Source organism: Malurus melanocephalus, unplaced genomic scaffold, assembly GCF_030028575.1.
Source record: "Malurus melanocephalus ecotype Western Australia unplaced genomic scaffold, MMel_1.1 scaffold_46, whole genome shotgun sequence".
Taxonomy (NCBI): domain Eukaryota; kingdom Metazoa; phylum Chordata; class Aves; order Passeriformes; family Maluridae; genus Malurus; species Malurus melanocephalus.
In genome coordinates, this window is record NW_026623278.1 from 293,528 (window position 1) to 312,846 (window position 19,319).

Here is a 19,319-nt window from a genome sequence, read left to right on the forward strand (position 1 = left end):
CTTTGTGTCAGAAGGATTTGTAGTAGGCCATAAASTCCTCATCTGTGTTATCCTTTTAAATTCAAATGAAGTCAGCCACAAAAAAAAAGCCAKCTGTCTTTTGTTGTGTTGACTGCCCTGTGTAAAAATACGTTTGTAGTCTCTGGTGTATGTACAGAGTGTTTCAAGACCCTGCACAAAGAGCCCTCTCCCTGTACACATTCTTCATCTTCCATTTGCCTTGGCTGCTACCTGTACTACATTAACTCCAGCCTAYGTGCTGAGCAAACTACGTGAGGGGTGGTTGTGAGTTACAGAAATGCAGGATCATCAGATGTGGCAAGATGTGTCTGTGAAGTTCACAGGAGAGTCTGAAAACCTGTGGTGGATGTGCCATTTGTCCTTATTCTTCTCATGAAGAGCAGGATTCATTCAGCAGGAAAGCTAGCATGGTATGGTAGGATCAAATGATTAGCAGACTAGGGAGGATCAACATCAACTCTAGTATTTCCACGTGGAAAATCAGGTTTTAATGGAGCACTCCTGGAAGGCCACTTCAGCTCTTTGCCACTGTGGCTCACAGCAAAGGGAATCTGTGCAGAAGTGGATTGATACAGATCCCTGGCTAGCCAGCTCGGTGCTGGTAAGTCAACGTGTCTGTGAGCTGATATTGGTGATCTTTGATACTATGGAAAGAAAATCAGTTGCAGGACATTAGTATAAAAATGTGCCTGAATTTAGTGGCATGGTTGCTGCTGATGGGATGTGTCTGTTTACAGCCCAAAAAGAGGGATGGTGGGATTAGTCCCAGCAGGTCCTTCCCTGTTCCTCTAGCCTCTGACAGCAGTGCAGAAAACATTRAATCACAGGCAGCACAGCTGTCACACACCTGGGGAAAGCTGGAACTTCCCCCACTTTGTCCCCTCCTGAAAACAGTGCTGACACAGGGTTCTAGGTGCCCATTGCTCTGGAGTGCCATGTCCCACTCACCTGTGCTTTATTCTCAGTGCAGGGTGACACAGACCTGTATTTACTCCCTCTGTGGCAGCAGACTGATGGTGCTGTAGGCATTTGGCAGACCAAAGGCAAGGGGAATCTGCGTCTCCTGTCACTGGGACGTTCCTTTTGCTGAGTGTCCTGGATGTGCCTGCAGCCTGCTGTGCTCTGTGCAGCAGCTGTGAAGCCAGAGGTGGCTTTGGGACAAGGTGGACTCAGGCCATGATGGATTTCTTGGACTTCTGCACAGCACAAGAATCAATATGAGGCCTTGTTCAAGGAAAGACCTCGAAATTATGGATGCTGCATGTGCTCCTTATGAGGTCTCAYGTTGTSRTTCYAATGAGTGATCAACAGGCAAGGCCKWTGTTGYTCTGTTGAAAATGAAATACTGGGGAATGTGTTGCATTAATAAGTTACAGAATTTGAAAGGACATGGTGTGCTTACATTTTTAAATTTCTGGGGTTATAGGACTGCGAATCCTATGGCATATTTCGTGCCCGATTAATTTTATGTACTGTATTGGGTAAGTAATGATTTATTTGCCRCATAAAATATTAATTTAAATGTAGCTCTCCGTGCCTGCTAGTTTGTGGACATGGGGTGCCGTTTTATTGGCCTGTGCAGACAACTCACTAAATTCTTTCAACCTTTAATAAAAACTTCCAGCACAGCTGCAGCTTTGCTCTTACTTGGGAGTGTGTGAGAGCAGCAAGTGCTGTAGCACAGCAGCTGACAGAGAGCCAGAAAGAGTTTGTGAAAAGCACTGTCAGATCCACCAACCTGTCAGATCACCATGCAGAAACACATCTTGCCTGGCAGCCCCATGCAAGGTAAAAGGCCAAAACAGTAMAGAGAAAGGCAGGCAGAGGAGAGAATGTTCATGAACCCACTTCTCCTTATGACAGGGACAGGCTCAAGTGTGCTCATAGTCACACACTGTGGTCTAGCTGAATATTGTTAGTTTGTAGTAACTTAATTGCTCTAAGTTATGTGCCCATGGTCTTTGCTGTTCCAGAGCATTTTTTTAATTTTTTTTTTTCCACAAGTACCTCAACATTTTTCATCTAGTAGAGCCAGAGACTAGAAACTTCTTGTTCATCAAAACAGAGCTAAGGGTGAGAGGAAGGGATATGATAAGGAGCAGATCAATGGAAAAATCCTTCCTGTAACAAAAAGTGATTTCAATGATCAGGTTAAAAATATACCTGTGGAACAGACTTGTTCTGGGGTTCGCATGGCATGGGGATGTTGTGTATCTCACAGAGCCCTCTCTCATTTTATGTCAATGCCAGCTGCTGGTCCTCTGTGGGAAACATCCAGATGGGGTTGCAGCAGCTCTCCATTGGAACCAACTGTGACAGGATTGGGACAATCCAGCATGAATTCCTGCACGCYCTGGGATTCTGGCATGAGCAGTCACGGTCTGACCGGGATGACTATGTGACCATCGTCTGGGACAGGATTCAATCTGGTCAGTCACTCCTCTGCTTTTCCTTTCAGGCTCTGGTGTTAGGGGGTTTTGCTGTGGAACATCCCTTCCAGCCATCCTTTGGTGGTCATGCTGTTCTTTCACCTGGACTTACTTTTCRAAACCAATGTATCAATAAATTAAACATTAGGGGACATCTGTTTGAGACAGAAATCCTCATTTGTTGTTGTTGTGGTAATTCCCTGCGCCACAATAGTTTCTGAAGCTCTAATTAGAGATCTGAATCCTGTTACGCTAGATGTTGTACCGCAGAGCAGCAGAAGAGGATAATTTCATTTGTTTAAATGAATACTCTAAAAGCACACTTACTCTACACTTACTCTTCATTCTCCTGAATGAAATAAAAATCTCTAATACTCCCCTAGCCCTGAAAAACCCAGTGTGACCAAAACCAGTAGAAAGTCTCCAGTGAGAACACTGATCYTTCCCTTTCTGCCTGTCTGCTACACTGGTGCAGGCAGCAGAGCTGAGACAGCAGAGCTGAAACAGTAGAGCGTGCAGAGGGTGGACAAGCAGGAGAGACCTTTCAGGGTCTGTGTCACACCAGCAGTTACTTTAGCCTTGCAGCTTGTGAATTGTAAGGGTTGGCATATYTGGCACAAGCCTGAGAGCTGGCACAGAATTCCTCAGGACTTTGCTCTTTCTCTGCTTCTTTATCTTGGTGTCATCTTCTGTGACTTTCAGGCAGTTCAAAACAAAGTTATATACACAGACTTGATGTTTTCCTAACACAGGTGCACACAGAAGACTGAGAAAGTAGGTAATGATTAAATCTAATGCATTCTTATTTAGTCGTGATCAATAGTCAGGGGTATATGCAATTATATATTACGGAAAATGACTTAGACTCTGTTATTTGATTTCCATTATCTTTTGCTGACTCTTTAGTGACAAGCTGCACTATTGTTAGCCATTTGAAACTGCTGCAATTTTTTTACACTGACCAGAACACAGTTACTGTATTTTGACYGATTTAAATCTTTACTCCCCATTGGGTAGTGAGCAATTGGTTTTTTGCTCAGACTCCAGAAAACATCTGTAAAGTTAGATTCTGGAAGCTTATCTGATGACAACTCTGACTTKTTTATTGTTACCTAAAATGACTAGTAATTAACAGAGAATACCAATTAGAAACAGTTGCAAATTGCAGTAATTTGAGTACTGAAACACTCTCTCCATTTTTGGGTATCACAATCTTAGCAAAGTTTACAAGAAGTTTCACAGAAGAAAGTTTTCTGGTAGCAAAAGCTTTGTCTCTTTCAGCAGAAGTCATCAGTGGCTGAAAGAGGAAAGTAAATAGCCCTATACTTGAAATAAAACTGTTCTACAGAGAAAGTACAAGTAAAAGTCTAAAAAAAAAAAAAAAARAAAAAATTGGAGATCTGATATAATCTCTGTGTCTGTAAGTCTTTACATCAAAACATGATTCTCTTGGGCAACAATCTTTCCTTTTAATTTTGCCCTTTAGGTAAAGAACATAATTTCAATAAATATGATGACAAAAGATCAGACTTCCTGAATGTACCCTATGACTATAATTCTGTGATGCACTACAGCAAGACTGCATTCAGGAATGGAACTGAGCCCACCATCCTCACCAACATCCCAGACTTCATGGATGTCATAGGGCAGCGGATGGATTTCAGTGAGTACGACCTCGAGAAGCTGAACCGGCTCTACAACTGCAGTAAGTTTCTCCATTCACTTTACATCAAATGCGTGTGGCATTTGAAAGAAATGAGGGTGATACGTACATGCTGGGCCCATCCAGACACAAGTGAAAGAGATGCTAACATATTTGGAGAAGTGAATGGTGTTTAAAACACCAGAAATAATGGTACAGCTAGAAATAACAGCCCTCCCTCAGAAACACTGCTGATTTGCAGAGGTTTCTGTGCAAATTTATCTGACCTTTAGCTAAAAACCAGCTTCGCTCAGCAGCTGATTTCTGTTCATCTCTTGGGTGGCTTTTTAAAATGTGTGCTTCTGCACAAAGCCTTTTGTTTTTTGCCTGTGTTATTCCACAGCTGTTGCTCAGACACTGCACAGAAATGAGGAYTTTTGCTGTGGCTGTCATACCTACTCCACTTCCACAGAATCTGTGAGACAGATTGAATTACATACAAATAGGGTACAGATACTGTTACCAATAAAATGCAATATTTTAAAATTTTCATGTTTAGTTTCAAACCTGGTCTCCTACAAAAGTGGTYAAAAGAGTTATTTTGCTCAGGTGAGGTGTGTTTTACAAAGTCAAATTAAAGTAAGAGACAGAGAAATCTAGATAGTTCTATTATCAAATTGGAATATAATTCTGTARTGGTTGCTGCATTCAATATGCCCTGGCACTCAGATGGAACCTTTTACAGTATCCCAAGCAGTAAATACTGGCTTACAATTATARTTTAAGCCTCATTACACAGCCACCTTAAACAATTATCAACCTGATTTATTAAAACAGTGCAGGTTTTTTGAGTGTACAATTCTGATTAAAACATTTCTATTCCTGTAGGTCTAAACTGAAGTTTAGAGTTACATGCAGCCTTAGCTTCAGGCAGTCAATTAAGCATTGTAAAAGTGCTGACAGCTAAGGATGTCTTTAACAGGGGATGGGGYCCTTCTTTCTCTCCATTAATTTTACATATTTTCCATCATTCTTGTGCTTTACAGAAATACTYCATGACATTTAAATTTTATTCTTAACCTATAGACACATTCGTTAAACGAAAAAAGCTGCTGTCCTGTTGAAATCAGTGACAAAACTGCCACCACTTTCAGTGCAATCAGGACCCATCCTGCTCCCCAGTCCATCTGTTGGCGTCATGTTGTGTATGTAGATATTTACAGAGACATAAATATTGTCAGATCACCCACTTGTGCCAGGGAGGATGGTRCTTCAAAGGTCCCAGCCCTCACCCACGCAAAAGATAACTTCATTTGCTGAACACAATTTGAGGAAAGTTTAAGATGAATTWCTGCTGGAGGCCTGTGTGGACAGGAAATTGCATTTAAAATGTGAATCTCGGTTCTTAAATTGAAGAAAACAACCCACAGCATAAGAAATTCTGATTGATGGTTTAGTGCTGCTCCAATCTGTATTTCCTTGCTGACAATCAGGCCATWTGATAATAGCAGATTTTAGTCTGCTTTCCCCTTGGAGTGCGCTGCTTACCAGAACTGACCTTGAGGTTTCCCTCAGCTTCTGGAACTTGGCACTCATGCCCCATATATTTTCCTCTGAGTCCAGTCTTCCACTAYGTACCAAGAAAGTATTTGGCTTTTKGTGCAGATGGAACTCACAACCTGCCTCACTCATTGCCCTTCCCCTGTTTCAGGAATGAATCTCAGAAATACATTGTAAGCTCCTGRGTCTTGCTTTTCTCCCTTCCTGTCATTCAGGTCAACATCCATGCCAGCCARCACTTTCTAATTAAGGACATTAGGTTACTTCCTTCCTGTGTGGCCAAATCAATTTCATGTTTTGTCTTCTATTCTGATTTCAAAGAGTTCTTTCATCTAATAATTCTCCATTTTTGCTTACTTTCTTTCTCCAGCRGTCATTATAACATTTGCTGCTTTTTTTAGTTTTTACAGCATCCTGCTGATACTCTATCTTAAAAAATATCAATCATAAAACACTTGTGATTACCTTGCAGCCTCTAGAGAGTTGTTAGCTTTCYGTGAGGACAGCACAAAGTATCTCAGCAGCAGAACTGATTTGGCAACAGTTCATACTAAAGTGCTTCCCAGAGCTACAGCTTAARTGAAGCATTTGGTGTGTTATTGAGGCTGAGTTTTGTGATACTCAAAGTTTTTTTGTTATGCAATGAAACCTTTAAAGGCCTTTAGATCTTTAAGCTGTAGTATTTTATACATAGTTTTAAAAGCATTTAATTAATTTATTTGTTTTCAAATCGTGGCTGGTATTACACAGAGCTCAGACATGGTATCAAGAGAAAGAAAATTAAGAACATGTATAAACCTGGCCTGTGCTATCTCTCASCTATACAGAGTTGGCTTTAGACTAAGAAAACAATTCATATGGAGTTCTTCYTTTCATATTGAACTGCACAGTCTTTCTTCACTTTTTTTTTTTACTTGTATGAAAGACATAGTAAAATTTGTATGACATGAAATATCCACTGGTGCCAAGCATACTTTTGCCAAATGTTTTTTGATCTCTTTTTCAATTCAGCATTTGGAAAATAAAAGGTTTGTTTATTACAGTGAAATAGCYTCTGCTCTTCTGTATTTCAAAATAAGCACTCCAGTTGATACATTAGTGAGCTTTTATCAAAATCTGTGTCTGTGTGTGGACTGGCCCAAAGAAAGAAAGCAGAGGAATGAATGGGAAGTCTTGGGACCTTTTGACTATAATATGAATGTGTGTGGATTGGGTTGGTATCAGTGTTCCTTTTATAAATAGAAGATGTAATATGTTAATTARCAGTTGCCCTCCTGTGCTTGCTAAGGGCCCAGAGTGTTCCTGATGACATCTTATCAGTGTCAGGGTTAATCACTAAGTGTTTTGAGTTCCTGAACATTGTATTTATGAATGCTGATCATATTTGAAGTCATTGATTATTTGGTCTTTGCTTTTAGTCTTTTTCTCTGCTCACGGCTTTGGACCTTCAGAATTAAAATGTGTTATGTAATAGAGATTCACAATTCTTTTTCTTTTCTTTTTTTTTTTTTTTAATGTCACAGCCTCCTCCCTAAGTTTCCTGGACACGTGCAGTTTTGAACTGGAAAATGTATGTGGCATGGTTCAAAGCTCAGATGATAACAGTGACTGGCAGCGCTTGTCTCAGGTTCCTGCTGGGCCCGATACTGATCACACTAATATGGGAGAATGCAAAGGTATGAGTAAAAAACTCTTATCTTTCTGGGAAGGGTTTTCTGCAGAGGCATGTGAGTTTGCTTCAAGCTTGGCCTTCTTATCTGTTTATTTTTTGACAAATTACAGTTTATTTTTTAACTAAGCAACATAAATCTATATTTAGAGACATCATGTGATATGTTCCATCTTCTGCTTATTTGAGGACATTGAATGTCCTTATCTCTTTTGATCTGTTTTTTAGTCTTAGTGTCACATCCTGTCATGAGAGTTACATAAAGTGTTGAACCTGTGGTACAGGCACACCAGATAGACTGCTGCTTCCCTGAATAATTGCTCAATAAGTCCTTGGAAAGGAGTAGGATTTTGAAATTAYGTATATTACCAGRGCTGAGATGAAAAATTAATTGACAGYCTAAGTTAGATGTATCTGAACCTGTCAGAAAACYCCAAGAGTTTGGGGGCTTGACCCAGTCCTYCAGAGAGCCAACTGTGAGTTACTGRCACTSGGTRAAGAGTAAAAACCCATGGTYCTGAGCACAGTTTGCTRGAGATAATGAAATGAGGACAAAARATGCAARGGGTATGGTTTTGCCTTTGGAAAATGTGAACAGGGAGCAGCCCTCAGTCAGAGATTTGTACAGAATCTACCTAACCCTGACCTGACTGTATCTTCTAGAGTTATTGCAATACAGCGTTAAGAAAACCAGTACACCAGGAAAATTCTGTTTTCTCTCCCCTCCACCGCTCAATTCTCATTTAATTTTGGCAGATTCTGGCTACTTCATGCATTTCAACACCAGTGCTGGAAGAGAAGGAAGCACAGCTGTCCTGGAGAGCAGAATTATGTATCCCAAAAGGGGCTTTCAGTGCTTAGAATTCTATTTATACAACAGCGGTAACGAGAATGACCGGCTGAAYGTCTGGGTCAGGGAGTACACATCAGCTAATCCAAATGGTACTCTGAGACTCATCCAAGAGATAAAAGGTATGGGATCAAATTGCATTTTGTTTTTTAATCTATACTTAATGTTTTTCCAAGTACTGGGGGGCTTTATTGTTTCAAAGTCACTCATTTCCTTGTGTTATTCTTTGGCTTCTTCTCTATCTCTGYAATTGATTCGTTGCTGGTGAAATTATACCTGATGGATCCTCAGTCAGCTGTTTTCTTATAATATAATGAATTACCACAAATTTCAAATTCTCATRTTATCAWGATAGCTTTCTCACCAAAATAGCTRAAATTTCATAAGCAATCATTTTAACTGTTSTAGAATTGCTGGTATCAATAGCAACTGATGAAGTTTGAGTATTAGATTAAATTACAGTTAATTAGAAAGAAATAATAAAGAAATGGAAAGCATAAAGGCCCTGGAATACCTAATGTACAAGTTTTAAAAAGATAAATAACATTTAAATTCTTTTTTAAAGAAGGTTTGAAATTACTTAACTGAAATATATGGGCAGCAGATCATGTTTTGAGTTGTGGCTGAAGAAGATTAAATTCTTGTGGTTTTARGAGCCTATGGCCTACAGAATGAGCATTTGAGGTCAGTTAATGGACAAGAGCTCTTGAAGCTAGAATTTCCAAAGTCACCTTATATATTCMATTACTTATTCAAATATTTAACTATTATATGGTCTCCACTGCAGCTACACCAMGTTCAGTCTTGCAGAAGGGTCTGAGCAAGTTCTTTTACTAAATAGGTGTCATTTTTGTCTCTTTTTGTTTCTTTATGCTCAGCTGCTGCTGGTGCCTGATTTTCTTTTCTTTTTTCCACTCTTTTCTTCACCTCTATGGCTTCACTCTCTGTGCCCTCTGTGCTAACAGCATTTTTAATGTGTCAGGGTTGCTGAGGCACGTGAATACTTCACAACAGTATGAGCCCTACAAACTCTTACAAACTCTTTGGTTTCTCCAGACTTCAGCCTTCCTCACAAGCACTCTTTTGTGTCTATTAGGTTCCATCTCCCGTTCCTGCTTTCTCAAATCCATAATTTCCTTTGAAATCTCTGACCCCTTATGTATGTCCAAACAGGCACCGTATTTTGACAACCTCTGGCAAAACTTTTAGGAATGGTTTAAGATAATTTTTCCCCTCTCACGTGAGAAGTTTCCCTCACTGATGCAGTCAACGACCTGGAGGAAACAATGASACTACAGCCCCTTCCATCCACGGTCTGACTCCCTGGCTGAGCTGGTCATGGGTTTGCACTGAACCATGACATTCAAGAAGCTTAGGGACAATCCCTGAACTCTTCCCACTGCATTGTGACAGGTGCAGAATCTTGAACTGCACATATTACATGTAAAAGTCCTTTTGTTTACATAGAAGGCAATTCCAGGAAAAACAGTGGGGTGYTTTTCTTCTTGTTTCTGGGTTAATTTTTTGCCTCCTAATTATAACAGTAATGAAAAATGTCAAGAAATTAAGCCCCATATTTGAGATCCATTTTGCTGCGTTTAGGGTTGTTAAGAGAGTGTTACCTGTGTTCTGTACCGGGGACTGGCACTGCTTGTTCAATAAATGCAGCTGCTCTTCTGTGCAGATGAAGAAAAACCAGACAGCAAAAGAAACTGTTTTGCTGCACATACTTTTAAAAAAGTGTGTTCTRCTTTCATCGACCTTACAAGCCCCCCTGTGTAGAGATCTGTGCTTTTGTGTACACTGCTCTTGGAGTCAAGTGGAATTTGCTAGTGGAGGCACTTTTGGATGCAGCATCAAACTTGCAGTGAGGTTTTATTGCACGAAGTAGGTTTTGCAAATGGCTGGCTTTAATTTGACCTTAGTACCATTAATCATTTCAGGGGTGAGCAGTGCTTCTGCATAGGCAAGCTTCCAACAAGCCATTTAAAAATAAAGAAACAAATGAATGAAGAAATCTTGTAGTTCTAGGTTCCCAGAATCCTCTGGAGTTTATTTTTTTTTTTTTTTTTTTTTGTTGAGGCTTTTTGTTGTTCAGTTATTTGAATATAACTTGTTCTGATTTTTTTTCTTTTTAATAACACAGGTGAAAATATTTTTGTGCATTTAATTATCACAACATCTGGATTAATTTAATGAAATTTTATTTAAAAATGTAAAATAAAAAGCAGTTTTAAAACTCATCAACAAGCGCTATTATGCATATTAATTCTGTTAAAATATTGTATTGAGCAAATAAGATCTTGCAATGAAAAAGTAACATAGGAAGTAACAGGATCCACAGACCTGTGCAGTGTTTGACTGTACTGCTGATTCAGAAATCTYTACCCTTGTTTTTCAGGCTCACCTGAGACTTACTGGCAGCTCCATCACGTTTCTTTGAGCGTCACRAGTAAATTCCGGGTTGTGTTTGAAGGCGTGAGAGGAAATGGCTCATCAAACGGAGGCCTCTCTATTGATGACATCAACTTGTCAGAAACTCAGTGTCCCCACCACATCTGGCACATCAGAAGTTTCACTCATCTCCTCAACACAAGTCCAGCAGGGAGAGATGGGATAATATACAGTCCACCTTTTTACTCTAGTAAAGGATATGCTTTTCAGATCACCTTGTACATAAATGGCACCACTGATAACCCATTTAATTTAGCAATATACTTGTCCTTGATTTCTGGAGCCAATGATGATCATTTGCAATGGCCCTGTCCATGGCAACAAGGTACCATGGTTCTGCTGGACCAGCACCCTGATATTCGTCGACGGATGTCAAACCAAAGAAGTGTAACAACAGACCCTGAGAGATTATCAGGTTAGTTAAAACCAATCATGTAAAACACAACCAAAAGACATGGGGGTCACACCTTCTCTTTGTGTAAATGAGTGCATTGGCTTCTGGAATGTTTCATAGATTTGCAACAACAGTAGTATTGATCCACAGACAAGAAAAGAATTAAACCTACAAGCACATTAAGCTAGGACTCTGGGTTTCAAAGCTGCATTTGCATAACAGGTGAATGTTCTATTCCTAAATTTCCTTTCATATGTCCTGTGACGATGCATTTATTTCTGTTTCAATGAGAATGGAAGTTTTCCAAAAGGCATGAAAAGAAAAATACTGAATTAACAATACAGGAAGTTCATACCAGAYAAAAGTGTAGCTATCAAACAAATCCCTGCCCTCCTTGTCAAAGGTACAGTGGTGTCAGCACAAGCCTCTAGATGGACAAAGTACTGATTCATATGATGTAATTTCTACTTGTTCTAGGTGTGGGAAGATAAGGGCTGTTGTCCACAATAACTTGGAAGGGAGGCAGTTGAAGTAAAATGTAACTCTGAGAAATTGYAGGAATCTCTGTAGAGAAAAATATTAAAGAAAACACCCACATTCATCATCCCTGGATAAAGTTTGGGTTTAAGCTGCTATGAATTTCTGCATTTTGCCAAAAGAAAACATCTCTGTCACTGAATTGGTTTTCTGGGCTTTCAGACAGGAAGGAAGGAAGGAAGGAAGGAAGGAAGGAAGGAAGGAAGGAAGGAAGGAAGGAAGGAAGGAAGGAAGGAAGGAAGGAAGGAAGAAAAATGTGCAATACACATTATTCTTTTAAAAATAGTATGTTTTACATTCCTTTCTCTATGACATTGGCTCATTCATGGAAATGAAGTGGGTCATCTAGAAAGACTTAATGTCCTATCTGTAAACAAAAGACATACCACACCAGGTGCCCCATAGATGCTGGGCATTTTCCCTCTGCTCTCTGCTGTAAGATTCAGAGTACTTAGCCCTTTTCCTTCCCTGATCCTGTGGACATGCAATCTGTTTGCACTATGTTCCTTCTCTATTGTTTATTCATATATTGCAAATAGTCCCGAATTCCCAAGAGGAGCCTTGTAACACACACTCTTTCTCTAACCAGAGAGGTGTTGGGGAGCAGGCAGTTCTTTCTCCCTCTGTCAGATTCTTTTATGGACAATCAGGCTTTGAGATTTAGAGCAGGGTTTGATGGAGCAGGCATCAAGGATCAGTGATCATTCAGGTTGTTCAAATATCTTGTGCCCCACATCTACTGCAGGAGATGTTCTCTTTTGAGAAGCACTGCATTGACTCATGTTACAGATRGTTCACGTKCTACTTACCTTCTTCACCACTACCYTTTAAAGAACTAAAAAGGAAATAAAACCGCTTTTCAACCAGCTCTCCAATCACCTCACCTCCAGAAGGTTCTTTTCTCAGTACATCAGGTTAAAACAAATCATTGAAGATCTCCATTGCCTTGTACCTCTCATCAATGAATCTCAGGCAACTGAGGTTTCTGCTGAGAGACAAACCTGGAGCAGTCTCACATGCACATTCTTTTTTATCCTTTTTTTTTTTTTTTTCCCCAGGATCAGATTTTGCTTGGGATAGGCCAGATATCGTGGGAACTGAAGCAACTTTTCCTAATGGAACTAAATACATGAGGGGTCCAGGATTTGGAACAAGCGCGTTTTTAACTCATGAGAGACTCAGAAGCCGTGACTTTATTAAAGAAGACAGTGTTTACATTCTTTTAACATTGGAAGGTATGTAAACATAGCTGACATTCTTTACAATGCAGTAAACAGTGTCAGATGCTAAGTCACTGGTGTTATAGATATAAATACATATGATGTACTTTGAACATGAGCATTATTTGAATTATGCCTACATCCAAAGTCCAATCACATGTTTGAACAAATTTATGAACAGGTATATGCACAGTACAAGTCCTTTATCTCATGTGGAGCTGTAAAAAACAATGCTAATCTCATGCAAATTATTTTGAGTAATGTGAATTAAACTGTTTCTGAAAAAAATAATCTAGAGGATATTTCCAGAGTACATCATGCTCCTGAAAGGTAAAAAAGACTGTATATCCATGTGCCTGACCCATGGACAGGCACATTATTAGAAATTATCATTAAAATATTGTATTATTACTGTATTATTACTGAATACTGTATTATTAGAAATTGTCATTAGAATAAGAATAAAAATAACGTGAAGCAACACCTTATTTCTTGTGTGTTCACCATGCAGATATTTCACATCTCCTGTCAACTGAGCCGAGTACTCCACCCACTACAAGTGCCAGCACCACCAAACCTAGCCCTACTGCCACCAGCAAGCCCCCCACTGTCACTGGGACTGCCACCACAGACAGTGTCACCCAGCCTGAAGATCCAGAGGTTCCAGCTTTCTGYCCAGACAACCCCTGTCACAATGGTGGTGTCTGTGTTATGGTGGACAGGGCACCAGTGTGCAGGTAACTGCCTTTATTCACTCTCAAATGCAATTTTAGGATGAGTAATGGAAGTTTCTAGCAAAATAAATCTTTGCTCCTAATGAGAGGAAAGACAGACTGGAGCTGATTAAAGCAAGTATTTGCAACTGCTCTGTGAGACTGAACTTATGGCCAATTTGGGCAACAAAGCTCCTAACCTCAGCATTTGATCATTTTGAAGCACTCTGCTTGACTTCCCAGTAAATATTATATTTCAAATGTGTTTATTATTTTCAGTAATGTATTACTCCAAGCCCTTAGAATTCCCCATAGCAAAATGTAGAAGAGTTGAATAAATATAATTGAAAGAAAAGAGTATTTATATCAGCAGAGAAGATTTTTAATAGTTATCACGTAGGAAGCAGCACAGACATTATTTTAAAATTTGATTCAGAAATATTGTGCAGTGCAAATTATGACCATGAATTACCAAAGTGTAGTCGCTCGCCTTTGAAACCAGCAGTGAAAGCTGAGGACTAAAACATTGTTTGCCCTGCAAGAAGATTAATATCAACTTTGATTTAATTCTCTGTGGATACRTTTACGTAACCCACCTGCCTGATTAGCATTGTTCCAGCTCTCAAATAAGCTCTGAGGCTGGAGACAGTAACCTTATGATGCTGTGYCAGGACAGGTACACTGGGGTAGTGCTGTGAGGAAAATGTAAAGGCCAAGAGCCACAAGAATCAGGATGACTCATTAAGTGTTATATCTGCCCATTTAGAAAGATTTTGAAAAATAGTTCTTGTGCAACTCATCAGAAGCAGGTCACAAATAGGAGTAAATGTCAAGACGTGGTTCCAAGAAGACAAAAATAAAAGATRTGCCAAATGTTATGCCTCATTTCAGAATTATGGAGAGAGAACATTTATTTTTTGACATCTCTGGACTATGTGAAGTTTTAGTGCCTTTGTGACCTGCTTTCTGTCCTGCAGAAATGTGTGACCAGCAGTCAGTTTCTACCCCGATTTTCTGTTGGGAAATGGGTGGGAATGTGATACMTCTGTTCAAGCTGAATCACCTGGAGTGCCCCCAGCAGGCAGCATCTTTGCAGCACTCTGCAAACAGACTCATTTTCAGGGCTGAGGTAGTTCGGAATAAAGGGCTTAGACAAGAACCAGAAGATCAATACATAAGGAATAACAAAAGTTAGAAAGATGGGGCTGGGTGTGCACTCAGCAGTACTTCATGGATTTTATTTTTTTGCAGTCAGATCCTTTGGACCCTCCTGTGTTCACTATAAAATGTTTTGGAGCTGATTGTGGTGCTGGATATGCTGATGAAATCAAAGCCTGGAGGTTGTTTTCAGTCCTAAAATTGGATGACTGCTGGGCTGTTAATTTATTTTCTTATCTGCTTCTTGGGGGAGGGCAGAGGCAGCTCTTACAAGTTCTTTAAATTTGAAAATTAAAAAAACAAAGAAGCTCCACAGATCAGCTGYAACCAAGCATTAAGCAGTCAAGAGGACCAGGGACGCATTTAGGTTTTCTGGCAAAGTCTCTCTCTGAAGGCACAACCTGAGAAACAGCAGGAAGCTGAAAGAAGAGCATTAGGGTGTGTAAGGTCARTGGGCCACTCAAGATAACTTTAAAATAGAAGTCCATTTTAAGATAACTTCATTACACTTTASCATATAGAAATTGCATCAGAGATGCTATTTTTCTGCAGTAAACCTTTTCACACTTTACTGTTCAGGTGATAGCACATGTTTGGTTTTTTTTTTGCTTTGTAGGTGTCCAGCAGGTGACAACTGGTGGTACATGGGAGAAAAGTGTGAAAGGAAAGGCACAACTCGAGAAAATACTGTAATAGCTGTTTCTTCAACCATAACTGTATTTGTTGTAATGCTTATTGTCACCATCACAACTGCAGTGTGCCTTAAAAAGAAATACAGACAAGGAAAGGAGAATAAGGACGGCCTGACTCTGGAAGAGGTAAGTATTTTGCCTCTTCCAACAAATATATGCACACMCACACACCTGCCTATATTCACTAAAAAGTAAACAACCAAATTCAGTAAGAAGTAAATGGGAAGATGTCACATTTTTGAAGCCTAAAGACCCCTGGCTTAGGGATTAAAGAGCTCCTCTAAGTGCTACTAATTTTCRGATACCAAAAAAACACCTAATTCAAAATCTGTTCTCCTCCTCCAGTTCCCTCCACTCTGCCCCAATGACAGCCTACATTGAGTGGTATAGTGTGAACAAAGGGGTTCATTTTCMATTCAAAATTAAACCATGTTTTCTGCTCACAGACTTGTATTTCATCTATTACTGCCTATTCTACTAAAGATCTCCCCTTAAAATACCTGGATTGACGGGGCTCAAAAATGCATCCCAGAATGTCAAAAYGAAAAGCAAATTAAAAAATAATTTTCCTTATTCAAATGCCATTTTTTAATTCAAGGCATGAAGTAGTCATGGAAGTCGTGACTTAGGGAAAGGTAAAAGAAAGCAGCAGGTTAAAACTGTCAAAATGACAGAAAAAAAAATCAGAAATGCCATGAACTGGATAGAAGCAACATTTGGGCAGATTTTCACAGGAAATTTCACACAGTCTGAGACACATGGACAATTACTTTAAATAGAGGCTTGTCTTGGAAATAGTAAGAGTGACATAAYTTAGAAGGACCCACAGGGCACAGGAGAAATTTTGTAAACAAAATGAAGAAAAAAGTCCTTCCAGGCAGCAGAGATCCGTTTTTAGTTTTGTACTAATACTCTTGGTGTGATGCCCCATTGAGTTGCAGTACCTCTGTGCTGTGTCACGTACTTGACACTGTTACTTTATGACCTTCCAATAAACAGTTTTGGTTCCTTTGCAAGTAATGCTCTTACATTATACACATATTTCTCTTCCCTACACACTTCTAAGATGTGGGTTTGGTTTTTTTTTTTTCCTATTTAGACTAAAACATCCTTCTGAAGATAATGCAAACAAGCATCAAAGACACAAGATGAAAATCACAGCAAAACCACAACTACGTCATCATTCTTTCTGTTCCTTTCATCTCAACCATCACGATAAAAGTTTGTAAAGTCTGGAAAATAATTCATCATCTGGATAAAGTACTGTGCTAAAGTCAGTGAAGTGTCTGACAGTGCTATGTACCATCATGCAATGGAGGAAAATGGAAATATGTTGTTTAACATGTCTATCCTGYCCTTCAACATGGAGAAAATGTGAAAACTGCATCCTGACTTTCAGCCAACACAGCAAAGTCTAAGTTTTCCATGTTACTATTGTACAGTTGTCTGTAATAAAGGGGAGCTGGACCCTGTATTCACAGGGCACCCAGCAGTTCTCAGTTCTGCTGCAGCTTTCAGTCAGTAGTGTGAGAGTTTGTGGAGTGTGGSAGTGTCTGGGTCATTAAGTTATTTGGTTGTGATCTACTCACTATAAAACAAGTAACAAGTAATGAGGAAAATGACAAATGAGCCTCACAGACACACAAACATTAATGAGGAAGTCACAACAGAGACMATAATGAGGATCCAGAATTCTTCAGCCGCTGATTGATGGTCCATTAGAGGAACTACTCGGGCAGAACCCTCAAGAATGTCAACCTGAACAATTATTAACTGATAGGAAGGGGGAAATATGATTAACATGAGTGTTGTGGAAAAGTTGAGGCTGCTTGAGATATGAGCTATCAGAAAAGGCTTCTAGATTTATGTAAAAATTACTATGGGGTGTTTAGGGGAAGGATTGAAAGATCCAAAGAAAAGTGGGGGAAGATGGGGCCAGTAACTGGAGAGACCTGCCTGCAAAAGAAATCTGTGTGCCAATGACCAGGGGAGACCACAGCTCCTASGACTCATGGATCTAGGCAGGAGCACAAGGAGGGACTTTCAGGGAAGGGTGTGTGTGCCAGGAACTGGAGGGACTGTGAGCCATAGAGCTTGTAGGTGTAAAGATCAGCAACTGGAGGGACTGGTGGGTGAGTTYTGTGTGTGTCCAGGTGCCAGCAGCTGGAGGACTCAGGTTGCGTGCTGGCRATTGGAGAGATCTCTGTGTGTTACTATTTCTTCAGTGAATTTAATCCTCTATGTGTGTGTGCATAATTCACTAGAAAACTGCAAGCTGGACTASCTGGTGAGTTAGAGGAAACATTTCCACATCTGGAGGACTCAAACATCACATTGTCCTGTCTGAGAAGCAGAAGGTGACTTGTGTACCACTGCCAGGACCCCCAGGAATGGATATTAGACAGGTTTAGAGGACATTCAAGGGGACTGAGCATATTTGGTTGTGTTTATGGGTGTGGAGAATGAGGGCACACTGTTTTTCACCAGAGAGCTTCCATTCTGATTTCTGGAGGGRAGGAAGAGGACAGGGCTGTGTGCCYTTCTGTGAGYTGGRGTAGCATGACAGAGGGGYTGTGCTGCCCAYGCTGCTCTGTGTGTGTGCAGCRGTCTGTCCAGGCAGCCACTTCARGGACCSTCTGTGTGTGAGTGTCTCAGATATCACCTTCCTGCCAGCCAGACCTGYRAGCAGGARGAGRAGCAGCGGCCWTATCCTTAGGACTGGGATGCAGAGATCTCCTGSGACCATTCCTGGGCTGGATGTGTTGGCCCAGTCCTGGCTCTGGGAGATTTGGTGCCTCCTTTAACACCCCTGCAAATAGGGCTGTGGTTCAGTAGGGTTTAGAGAAAACAAGTAAGCATGGAAATAAAAGGGCCAGAGGAAGCTCCCTCCCTGAGGACACTTTGCAGAGGGAGATGGCAGCCACCATGGGCACAAATCATCACATTGGTGGTGTTTTGGAGTGGGGCTGTGAGAGATGGGAGTGCCGGCGATGGAAATGTCAGGTCACAGCAGATGGCTGGTAGACTGGTATGGGAATGTGTTCACATTTAAAGGTCAGCAGCTACTTTGATTCCCTGGGATGGGTGTTGATGATCTGAATATYTGTCATGCAATTTACCCTGACTCTGGGCAAGAGCAGTTCAAATGCATGGAAATCTGATGAGGGAGCAAGTCTTCCTCCGAATGCTACTGCACAGCACAAAGCCACAAATGTGTATTCTTCTGTTTCGACGCTATATATGTAGTCCTTCTCTGATTCATATTCTCTGAAATGTAGTTGTATTTAAAGCATTCATGGCTGGATTTATTAGCTTTTGTTGGAATCCAAAGATTCATGAAAACAGCCAGACAAAATTAACAAAGATTTGTCAGAGCTAACAAACATCCTGGATAGGAAAATACTCTACTATAGCTGTCTTAAAATAACTTTCCTATTTCCACACGTCTTCATCAGCAGTTTTCATGCAAATAATCCTCCAAATGCGCCTTCAATTAAGATATGCACATAGATTTACATGGAGTTAAGAAGACACAAATGAGAGTGTTCATAAATTCAACCCTGGCTACAATCCTCAACATTATAAACTGTGAGCATTTTATAATTTCAAATGCGAAGTACCAGATTTGTGACTGTARAGATTATTTGTACTTTTGAAATCCAGATTACATGAGATATTTACCTGTACTTTCATCAGAAGAAAGCTTAATACACAGAGCAATATTACAATACAATTTCAATACATTGTGGAAGACACAAATTCCACAGGGAATATCCTGATATATTAAACTTTCATGGAAAAAAAATCTTAAGCTTCTGCTTATTAATTTCAAACAGGAATCAGTGAAGAGCATGATTTAAAACTGAATCTCCCAGTCAGTGAGTGTGAACAACTCACTTCCACAGAGCCAAAAGAGAGGTTTTTTATGTCCTTCACTGACCTAAAATTTTTTTTTTTAATTTTACAGTGAAGAAAAATTA

General features: G+C 40.0%; 1 protein-coding gene across 1 annotated transcript in view; it reads left to right on the forward strand.

Moving 5' to 3' along the window:
• MEP1B (meprin A subunit beta) overlaps positions 1–15,848 on the forward strand; it is a 28,082-nt gene extending 12,234 nt beyond the window's left edge. The window contains exons 7-15 of the mRNA XM_057365033.1: positions 2,272–2,450; positions 3,937–4,155; positions 7,176–7,328; positions 8,078–8,293; positions 10,573–11,040; positions 12,615–12,791; positions 13,288–13,513; positions 15,264–15,465; positions 15,786–15,848. Coding sequence (XP_057221016.1) covers positions 2,272–2,450; positions 3,937–4,155; positions 7,176–7,328; positions 8,078–8,293; positions 10,573–11,040; positions 12,615–12,791; positions 13,288–13,513; positions 15,264–15,465; positions 15,786–15,848 — 1,903 coding nt within the window. The remainder of the gene's footprint in view (positions 1–2,271; positions 2,451–3,936; positions 4,156–7,175; positions 7,329–8,077; positions 8,294–10,572; positions 11,041–12,614; positions 12,792–13,287; positions 13,514–15,263; positions 15,466–15,785) is intronic.
• The last annotated feature ends 3,471 nt before the right edge of the window (positions 15,849–19,319 follow it).